Raw genomic sequence first — 10,780 nt, 5'->3', positions numbered from 1 at the left:
ACATGTGTATTTGTGAATTGCTTCCTTGCTGTGCTGATGCCTTGACCCTCCTCATGTGTGTCTCTTCCAGGAGGAGGCGAGCCGGCGCCTGGGTAGATGTGAGCCCAAGGTGATGGCCAGGCTGGTGGACATAGGCACACAGACAGATCCAGTAGTTGTGCTGTCCTTGGCCCAGGCCGCCGTGCTAGGTCTCATCTCCCAGAATGAAGTGTTTGGAGCTACAATTGCACCCAACGGCTTCTATACCGGCGAACCCAAAGAGTCCCCCGCACCCCCAGTAGACGGAGTCGACTACGAGTACGCAGACCAGCTTATCGGAGCCAACGGAGATTACTTAGGAGACAACTTGGGAGAAGACGGTCAGATGCAACCCAGCTGTAGTCAGAGGAGGTGGCATCAGGGGCCGCCCCAACATCCAGACGTGAAAATGGTTGGCCCCGATCGCCACAGCCTTCAGGCCGGTGACGTGTCCTCGTCCCACGTGAAGGGGGAAGGGGTGAACTCTGGATTGTCGTCCTGTGTCCACATTCTTAACAACATGGCTCCCAGAGGTGGTTTAGTACAAGTCGATCCAGCGACCCTTAGAGGCACCAACAAGAGCTGTGCAGAGTGTGAGCGGGAGGTAACAAACCAGCCGCCAGCCAACGCACACGTTCACCCTCCGCCCTCACAGGTGGGCCATAGAGGAGGGGAGCAGGGCCACAGAGGAGGGGAGCAGGGCCACAGAGGAGGGGAGCAGGGCCACAGAGGAGGGGAGCAGGGCCACAGAGGACTGCAGGCCCAGCGTCCTATGGTGGGCCACGGTCGAGTTGGGCGAGAGGATGAGGAAGAAGTGGAACACCAGGGGAACAACATGATGAAGCCCACACAGCAGGATGAAGCCATCAGTAGCTACTTCCAGACCAGTGAAGTGGGCAGCTATGATTCGGGAGAAATGGGAATGGGGGGTGAATACGAAGAAAGCGGCCAGAGCATGATGTGGACAGATGGGACTGGAGGAGCGCAGCACCAGCAGCCTCCACAACCACAGCCGCCTCGTCGGCACGGCGGTCGCCGAGTAGACCGGCTCGATATCAACATTCAGATTGACGAATCTTATTGCGTAGATGTGGGAGACGGTCTGAAGCGTTGGAAGTGCCGCATGTGTGATAAATCGTACACCTCCAAATACAACTTGGTCACACACATCCTGGGCCACAATGGCATCAAACCACACGCCTGTCCTCACTGTGGGAAGCTGTTCAAGCAGCCCAGTCACCTCCAAACCCACCTGCTAACCCACCAAGGTACGCGGCCCCACAAGTGCACCGTCTGCAAGAAAGGCTTCACTCAAACCAGCCACCTGAAGCGACACATGCTCCAGCACACCGACGTCAAGCCCTACAGCTGCCGCTTCTGCCGACGTGGCTTCGCCTATCCCAGCGAATTGCGAGCACACGAGGTGAAGCATGAGCGTGGTCGCTGCCACGTGTGCTCACAGTGCGGCATGGAGTTCCCAACCTACGCCCACCTCAAGCGCCACCAGACAAGCCACCAGGGCCCCCACACCTTCCAGTGCACAGAGTGCAACAAGTCGTTTGCGTACCGTAGCCAGCTCCAGAACCATCTCCTGAAGCACCAGAGCCCAAGGCCTTACACCTGCTCCCAGTGCGGCCTGGAGTTTGTTCAACTCCACCACCTTCGTCAGCACTCACTCACTCATAAGGTACTAACACCGGACACTACTGCTCCCACCCAGACACCCTGACTGTTACACACAGGCCATGAATTCAAATATAATATGTTTTCTTGTCATGTAAAAATAAAACAATAGTTGAGAACGAATGCAAACAGACACATGATAAAGAGGCACTATTGGATTACCACAGGTCTCACCTCAGTTCATCTCCTTTACCCACTGAGATCTGGGTGAAGTAGACAGGTAAGAGCACTTATCCAGGCAGGCGTCCATCCTACTTCCTGCGTCCTTTTGTCTGTATGTCAGATTTTTGTGGTGACTAAGACCCTGTTTAGACCTGGTATTAAACTATGTCCTGAGTGATTGGATCACAAGTAGTAAGTGCAGGTCTGAATATATCCTTAATGTGTCTTGAGGTCTGATCAATCAGACCACATTCAGAGGTGGCCACACACAGACACCAACACACACACAAACACTGTGACATCAGTAAACTCAGACTAGGTAACACTGTTTGGTCTTCACGAACACAAATGATGTATGTGTTTATTTGCATATGAAGCAGGAAAAACGATCTGACCGCAAATGTTCACAGGAGACATATTCAGGACACATTTTGATGCCAGGTGTGAACAAAAGAACTTAACGCTTAGCACTTTTGATCGGATCACTCAGGACGGATGTTAATACCAGGTCTGGACAGGGCCTAACACATTTTTTAAGCCACAGTGCGAAATCTCCCATTATAGCATAGACTAATCAATCCCCCAGTCTAAAAATGTTAATAGATTAAATTGAAATGATACGAACACCATTTAATCAGCAACATACTAAGGACAGACTTTGTGACAAGTTCTGATTACCCTCACTTTGTAGTTCTACCAGGTCTAGATCAGGAAAGATTTTTTTGACTTCACAGTGAGCACAGTTAATCACCCATTCACTATTCACCAGAAAAGCTGCAGGATGTGTCTCCTGGGAACATCATCAAGAGAATAGAGTTTCTAGCTTTGAAAAGACGTTTGTTCATGTTAACAAAACAGAACTGATCGGGTGGAAGATCCTGCAAAAATGTCTTAATCCGACTGTGAGCTGAAAAACAAAATCTTTTTCACTTAAAATGTCCATACATTTTCACAAGGCATTCACATGTACGTATCTTTTGTAATCCTTGTCTGAATGAGCTGTAATCGCTCAGTTTCTGCTGTCGCTTCTACACACACATGAATGTAGTTACTCACACACAAAAACACACACATGCGTGTTGGGAGGGAAAAATCTGATGAAACAAATGATTGAATTTGTAAGGATTTACCTAAATTTGAATGAGTCCATATTCTAAATGGAGTTTTCTGTTGTGGCTTGTATTTGAGCCTGCTGTCTATCCACTGCTCCCCCTGGTGGACAACAGCAACAACATCCATTTGTTGTGCAGACAGTAGGTGGACTGACACCGAATTTGTCTGCTTATACAGACGCCGTGTCTCAACCCACCACCTGTGATGCATATCTGTTCCTCTCAATTTTCCAGAATCCACTTTTTCAGAGGCACATTTTTGTCTGCAGACACTGGCTGCAGTGCGCAGTGTTTGTGATGCAGATTCATTTAGATGAGCAACCTTAGATGTTTCGAGTTGTCTGTGCCTCTGACCTGCTTCTCAGTGTTTATACATGTACTGTTGCATGTGGCTGAGAATATTATGGGAGCAGTATAAGGTTGGATACAGAGGCCTTTTGCCGTTGCACTACAGTCACCTCCTTTTGCTAAACCTAAAATGGCTGCCTTGGATTCATGGTCAAAGAAATGGACATCTCACAGACGAGATGAAAGGATCTTTAGGTTAAAATGTTTAACAACAGTGCTGCTGACAGCCCAGAATTTTTTTTTAAATATTTCCATGACAGGTAAAACCCCAAAGCTGTTCTGTCCATGAGAGTAAAGTTGTAAACCTCCTCTTTGGGCTGCATGTTCAGCAGGAAGATTATACCACCTATGATGTTTTCTGGGAGAAATAAGATGTTAAGTTACAACAGCATAAATTTAGTCCGTAGTTTTTATGGGCACAAGTTTTACAGCCACCCCAGACAAACGAATCTGCTAGCATTTTCAGTTTGCAACACACCAATGGATGTACAGATTAATGTTAGTGCATTACTTTCATAATTGGTCAAATGTACTAGTTGTTTTCAATGATTTCTAAGCACTAGTGCAGTGCCCATTCTTAACATGGTAGGAATGTAAAAGTGACCTGCAGCAAGTAAATCCCTGCTGCTGGACTCTGGCCACAGAACACTGAAGCTGCATCACCGCAGCTGCACAAAGAGCTGTTCACCTGTTTATTCAAAGTTAAGTGAAGCTCAACTCAGTATGCAGAAATCCAAACTGGAGAAACAGTGGCCGCCCCTTGTCGTGAATGTGCCAATGTCGTGATCGACAAGGTATAACGTGTCCAAATCCCATCAAACTCAACACTGCACTTCCTTAGGCCCTTAACAATACACATGCCACGCGTGAAGCCGATGAAGTGATTGTTTTTTGAGATACGTGCTCCACTTACAGTCAGACAGATATTTCTGCAATTAGTAGCTAGAAGAAGATATTTATGGACTTTTAATAGTATCAGTAATATCAAAGACGATCAAATTAATTGAAAAGGGTAATTTCCACTGAATCTGAAAATATGTGTCACGTCTGTGTGTTCAGATGTGACTGAGTTATGACTCTGTGTGTGTGTGTGTGCGTGCGTGTGCGTGTGTGCGTGCGAGTAACTGCAGGTGTCAGCAGTGACCTCCATGAGGTGTTGCAACTACTGACCATGTTGTTTATCAGGACAGAGGCAGCCAAATCATAAAAACTAATCTCAAGTTGTTTTAAACTATCTATAATTATTTTCAGACCTGCATGAACCTCACACAGTGTTTTCCTGCAGTCTCTCACACCTCCCCTCACTGTTTGATAACCTGTGAATGAGGCAGTTATTTCACTTCTCTCACACTTTTACCAAACAATGTGGCAAATGAAAAAAAACCTGCGATGCTCGCCGTTATATCGGAATGAATAACTAACACTTTCCTTCTGTTTGGACTCTGCAGGGAATGAAAGGCCACAAGTGTGACGTGTGTTCACGAGAGTTCACCCTGTCTGCCAACCTGAAGAGGCACATGCTCATCCACAACAGCGTCCGACCCTTCCAGTGTCACGTCTGCTTCAAAAGCTTCATCCAGAAACAGACCCTCAAGACGCACATGATCGTCCACCTACCTGTCAAGCCATTTAAGTGCAAGGTGAGTATTTTACCTTGATTTAACACCCTGGAGGCCAAAACAACCTGGCATGTTTGAAATACATTCCAACAGTCATTAAAGAAATCGTGTGTCAAAATTAAGCCAAAAATAAACCATTTGTATCAACCACTTTCTGTAAAAACTAAATTCTGCGCTCCATACCAATACTGAGTCAGAGTTCAGAGAAAGTCCGTAAATATTTAGCTCCCGCGAGGATTCTGATGAGGGCATGTGAATTTCATCATATTATCATGTTGTATTGCTAATATATGTGAAAATCGTTTAATGTTTCTCGTGGAGTCCACTTTTTTTTCTGTTAACACTTGTGGACACAAGGACATAAATTGTATATGTTGATTCAAGTTTTAAAAATGTTTGTAAAAATATTACATATCAAAGCAGTTTAACCGTCTTTATTCCTTCTTATTGGTTTATAGCATAGCATACACTGCACAGAAGACATTTTTAATTCTCTACTTTTTGGCAAATGTTGTCCATACACTGCTTGGTGTTATGTTCGATGTTACAGGACTATGTGTCTATATTATTAATATTAGCTAATCATAACGGAACTTATTTCAGGACACTTTCATAAACAAGTACTTGATGACAGTTTTGAGGAAACACACTGTGGGCAGCTTCGGAATCTGCCTCAGCCGGTTAGATTGAGAGAGAGAAAGAGAGAGGGCCACAGGGAAGTGTTGAACAGGGCTATGGTGTCAGGGGAGGTCCCAAAGTCACAGATACCGACGAGAGGAGAGAGACAAGAAATAACTAAATTACAGGAGAGACAAGAAGCAGAGTTTGTAAACTGGATTAATGGGATATGAATAGTACAGACAGAGAAGAAGAGAAAGCAAGATGTGCCTCATGGGAAGTCCCCCAGCAGTCCACGCCGTCTGAACCCAAACTAGGAGCTGGTTCTACAGGAGAGGAGTCTGATATCTGAAGGATCTGACTGGTGATCTACTACTACTTTTAGAGACTCTCGGAACCACAAGCAAGTCTGTATTGAAGGAATGCAGTGTTCTAGTGGGGTTAAAAGGAAATATGAACTCTATAAGATGTGGTGGTGGCTTTTAGGGATTTGTACTGTATGCAAGGCGAAGAATTTCAGAATCCCGAGAGCCAATGACAGTGCAAATATGTGGTTAATATGTTGTATTTTCTTACTTCTTGTCAGTACACTTGTAGCAGCATTCTGGATCAGCCGGTGAAAAGTTATTGGCCAGAATGACAGAGGAAGAAAAAGCACTGTCTTGCTGCATTTACATTCTCACCTGTGTGGTGTGACCAGCTCAGATCCAGGCTGATGTAAATCCTGGGGAATCTAAAGCTGCTGAACCTCTCAGCTGCTGCTCCATTAGTGTGGATGGGGGCGTGCTCCCCTCCCTGCAGCCTCACAATCAATCCACAATCAGCTCCTTGGTCTTACTGAGCACAGGATCTCCTGATACTCATTTCTGCTCTGTAAGCAGACTCGTGACTGTTTGTGATGAAGCTGATGACGGTGGTGTCCTCTGAGAACTTGGTAACTGAACGGACCCTCCAGGGGAACAGCGGTGCTGAGTGTCATTGTGGAGGAGAACGGGCAGGTAGTGCTGATCTGGGGTCTGTCTGTCAGGAAGTCCATGGTCCAGCTGCACAGAGAGGAAAATGAAGTGCAACTCTCAGAGCTTTATGAGGAGTTTGAGGAGCTGTAGTCAATGAACTCAGCATGCAAATGTTTCTCTGGTCCAGATGGGAGAGGACAGGGTGCACTGTGAATAATATCCCATCATCTGTTTGGTCTGGAGGGGTCCAGGAGATTTGGATGCATTTACTTTTTTAAAGGATTTACATACGTGGCTCTTGGTGTCTGAAGTGGGCAGTTTTCTAGAAGAAACTCTGGCTTGGCGTGGAGTAGGAGTTCAGCTGTTGTCCGAACACAGAACCTTGTGGAACTAACTTAAGTTTGCACAGTTGATGTGTTCAAACTGTAATAGATTTAATAAATGGGTCATAAACCAATTTAGTAAGGTTCAAAAGAGAAAGGAGATTATCTCCTGCTTGGAGCTGCAGCTCGTAAAGGTTTCGCAATTTGAATTAAATTAACATTCTAACATTGAGAGAAAATCCCAGAGCTTAGAGCAAACTAACAGGAAGGCTGATAATACCTTTACCATACTAATGCTTTACTGCATATTTTCTGTATATGTCTGTGCTCATAAATATCACTGTTTTGATTTTTGTTTATTTTTTCAGGTATGTGGCAAGTCTTTCAACAGAATGTACAACCTGCTGGGCCACATGCACCTCCACGCTGGCAGTAAGCCTTTCAAGTGTCCTTACTGCACCAGTAAGTTCAACCTGAAGGGGAACCTCAGCCGTCACATGAAGGTCAAACATGGGATGGAAGTTTCACCAGAGGGACAAGGTGAGGACGTCTGTACATTCTGTCTTTGTCATGTTCTCGGATTTAACAAAGATTAATTGAATATATTTATTTATCTTTCGCAATGTTCAACCTCGCATCAAACAACTGGATTCATGCCCCTTTTCATTATTCAGTGGTATCACCCATCAGTGTCATCAGTGAGGCTCTGATCATAAACATGCTGCTGGCCGGGTCCGGATCTGACGGCTTTGAAGCCAACATCAGATGTTTTGATGTTGGCTGTTTTATTGTTGGGCTGAGACATTCAATATTGATTTTATTTTTTTGACCAGACAAACATAAAACATGATCTCATGTATTTTCATGTTGACTTCAGCTGCATTTGAATCTGAATCAGATCAGTTCTGGGGTTGAGTGCTTGTGTTACAGCGACCCTGTCAATCATATCTGATTTTATATCACACACAGTTTCCTTCGAGGCAGATTATTATTAGATTACTAGTTATTTTTGTGTTCAACTCTTGAATAACAAAAGGATATTTTTTCCATACTTAAATTGTGTTTTTTTCTTTATTTCATCATTAATATGTAATGATACTTTTTTCCAATGTAATTTAAGTGGCTTTAAATCGAAAAAAGTACAACCTTTATAAAATGTAAGAGGTTTTATAATCCATCTATCAGACTAGAGCTAATCCCAGCTGCTATTTGGCGAGAGGCAGGGTACCGCCGGGACAGGAAGTGCCAGAGTATTGCAGAGCCAGCATATAGACACAAATACTCACACTCACACCCACAGGCTACGGTCAATTTAAAGTCTTTGGACTGTGGGAGGACGCTGGAGTACCTGGAGAAAGCATTCACAGCAAACTCCACACATGCCGATACCGGCTTGAACCAAGAACCTTCTTGCTGTGAGGTGACAATGCAAACCACTGCACTGTATGATCATTTTAACTCTTTTGATTTAACACAAGAACTCTTTCCTGTCAACACTTCAGCAAGAAAACCACATGAAACATAATTAGCCTACAACTGCAGAGCCTCTAAAATCCCCTCAGGTGATGTTTTTTTCATCTTGTGCTCACAAGATATTTATAAAAAATGTATGTGTCTCTAACAACATCAGATGCTCACCTCCTCCATGATGGAGAGAACTCTGCTAATCACCTTGGAAATTCTCGCAGCTCTTGTACGGAGACACACAATTACCATCTGCAGGAATCATTTGCTGCACATACATGAACTGGTTCCCAAAAGCTGATTTATCTTTTGCTAAAAAGTTCATAACTTGTGCCCACAAGATTTTTTTTTTTAAATTGGAATGTTAGAATTTCTTCGACGTGGTGACACTGATTTATGTTTTATAGGGAATATTGTAGCTTTTGAAATGTACTTAACATAAGTTTCTTTTGTATTTTCCAGACGTCCTTCCAGAAATGGAGAGCCAGGGGGAGTATGAAGGACAGAACTTCAGCTTTACTTCACCAGACAATATGGACAATGGTGGCTCCCAAAACCTCACGAAACTAACCACAGCAAACATGGAAGACATGGAGGAGTATTACAACTTCAGCAAGGATACGAGCAGCTACACTACACCCTGAGTGGTGGTGGACCAGAGAACGTGATTTGTTGTTTTTTTCAAAGCAGAAGGAAATTACAGATGCTCTTGTCAAGGCTGTGGGAGACTCTGGGGAAGGGGTTTTCTTTTAGTTTTGGCCTCCATCCAGAAGAGCCAGAACTGCCAGACTCTGACGGGAGGCCGGGCAGCAGACACACTTCAGAGGAGACGTTTCAGCTCTGCAGAGCAGAGGCGCTGAAACCGCTGACGCCGTGTGGAGCTCCTTTTTTGGGGATTGCTACTCTAACCAACTCTACAACTCGGACAGTGAAACCTGTATGTTGTGTGTATGTATCAGTTATTTGAGAAGAAGAAGAAGAAGAAGAAAAAAAAGAAAAAACGCTGCAGTTGCAGAGACATCAGTTACATTTGATGTGATAGAAATTTGTAAACCATTTGGCCACTTTTCTGTCATTCACAACCAATGTATGCCCTTATATTTTTGACTGAAAGTGCCAGTTAGATACATTTGCCGATAAGCTTCCACCATGTTGGCTATTTACTCACTGTATATGGAACTTTTGATACATAGTCACAACATATTCATAGGTGTGAATGCTCTTACTAAACAGATCCTAGTCATGGTTACCTGTTCCTGCCCAGCCCTCAGTTTAACACAGTTCACACAGGCCAGTATTTCAGTGCGTTTATGTTTTGTTTTGTTTTGTTTTTTGCACGGGACATTGTAGACTTTTTCTTAGCAGAGCACTTACTACCAAAGTTGCTTCTGTCCCATGTCGGCTGACACCAGAAATGAGCCCTCTCACAACCAGTCTGCAACATGCAGTGTGTTTACCCACAGTTTTATCTTTCACATTGGTTTTGCTTTACATTTAATAATCAATCCTGTGTAGTGAATATACTGCTCTAGTTTTTGAATTACTGAGTGAACAATACAAAGCACTTTTTCATTGAGATCTGTTGTTTTTCTGTGAAGCCGTCTTCAGTACGGGTGGACTTGTTTGCCTACAGGAGAAGAGTTTGGGGGAAATTAGGTGATAGAATCTTTAAAAGCCCATTACGGCAATATTATTCAAATCAAACAGATATTCTTTCTCAGTAGGTTTGTTAAACTGCAGTTTCCTTCATATGGGTATTTCACAGTTTGTCAATTCACATACGAAGTGAAGAATGAGCGATTCGAACAGAAACTCTGCAGTTTTTTTTTTTGTTTTCTTGTTGTTTGTCGTATCAGCACTCTTAAATCCAGGACTGTTTTCACTTCACTCTCAATTCAATTAATTCTGAAAAATAGTTCCTCCCTTAAGGGAAAAAAACTGAAATAGAAATTAAAGAGAAGCAGGGGAATATTTGGAGCTCGTCCTGGTTATGTTTTGTTGAACGGTTGAATTGAAAGTGGACTGACAATAGTCCTGCTCTTCATTATTCTGTTTTGGGGAAGACAGTCAGCTCCCCCTGTCCTGCCATGCAGGTCAGCCTTGATATGCACACTTAACCAGAGGAATGGTCGACTAGTTCTTTTTTCAGATGAGGAATATCAAACTGAGACCTCATGGAAATTGACCATCAATTATTTAATAAAGGTTCTCTAGTTTAAATGATGGAGACTGGAGTTGTGATCTGTCTCTCTCTCTCTCTCTGTGTGTGTGTGTGTGTGTGTGTGTGTGTGTGTGTGTGTGTGTGTGTGTGTGTGTGTGTGTGTGTGTGTGCGCGCATGCATATTGTTTATAAGGATAAAATTGCCATTTCGCCAAGGAATCTAAACTTAATAATAAAAAGAAAATGAAAAAATACATGTTTTTACCATTTCTTGCAAATGTATTTAAATCTATTGTTTCTTTTTTCCTGTAAATTA

General features: G+C 43.6%; 1 protein-coding gene across 2 annotated transcripts in view; it reads left to right on the top strand.

Annotated features, from left to right (window-relative positions):
- LOC117757539 (zinc finger protein 710-like) overlaps nucleotides 1–10,530 on the top strand; it is a 30,338-nt gene extending 19,808 nt beyond the window's left edge. For both annotated transcript variants that reach the window (XM_034578782.1, XM_034578774.1), the window contains exons 2-6: nucleotides 71–686; nucleotides 750–1,705; nucleotides 4,772–4,963; nucleotides 7,208–7,379; nucleotides 8,766–10,530. In XM_034578782.1, the coding sequence (XP_034434673.1) occupies nucleotides 113–686; nucleotides 750–1,705; nucleotides 4,772–4,963; nucleotides 7,208–7,379; nucleotides 8,766–8,947 (2,076 nt within the window). In that variant the 5' untranslated portion in view covers nucleotides 71–112 and the 3' untranslated portion in view covers nucleotides 8,948–10,530. The remainder of the gene's footprint in view (nucleotides 1–70; nucleotides 687–749; nucleotides 1,706–4,771; nucleotides 4,964–7,207; nucleotides 7,380–8,765) is intronic.
- The last annotated feature ends 250 nt before the right edge of the window (nucleotides 10,531–10,780 follow it).

The sequence above is a fragment of the Hippoglossus hippoglossus genome, chromosome 3, assembly GCF_009819705.1.
Source record: "Hippoglossus hippoglossus isolate fHipHip1 chromosome 3, fHipHip1.pri, whole genome shotgun sequence".
NCBI classification, from domain to species: domain Eukaryota; kingdom Metazoa; phylum Chordata; class Actinopteri; order Pleuronectiformes; family Pleuronectidae; genus Hippoglossus; species Hippoglossus hippoglossus.
This window is presented reverse-complemented; position numbering and strand designations above follow the sequence as displayed.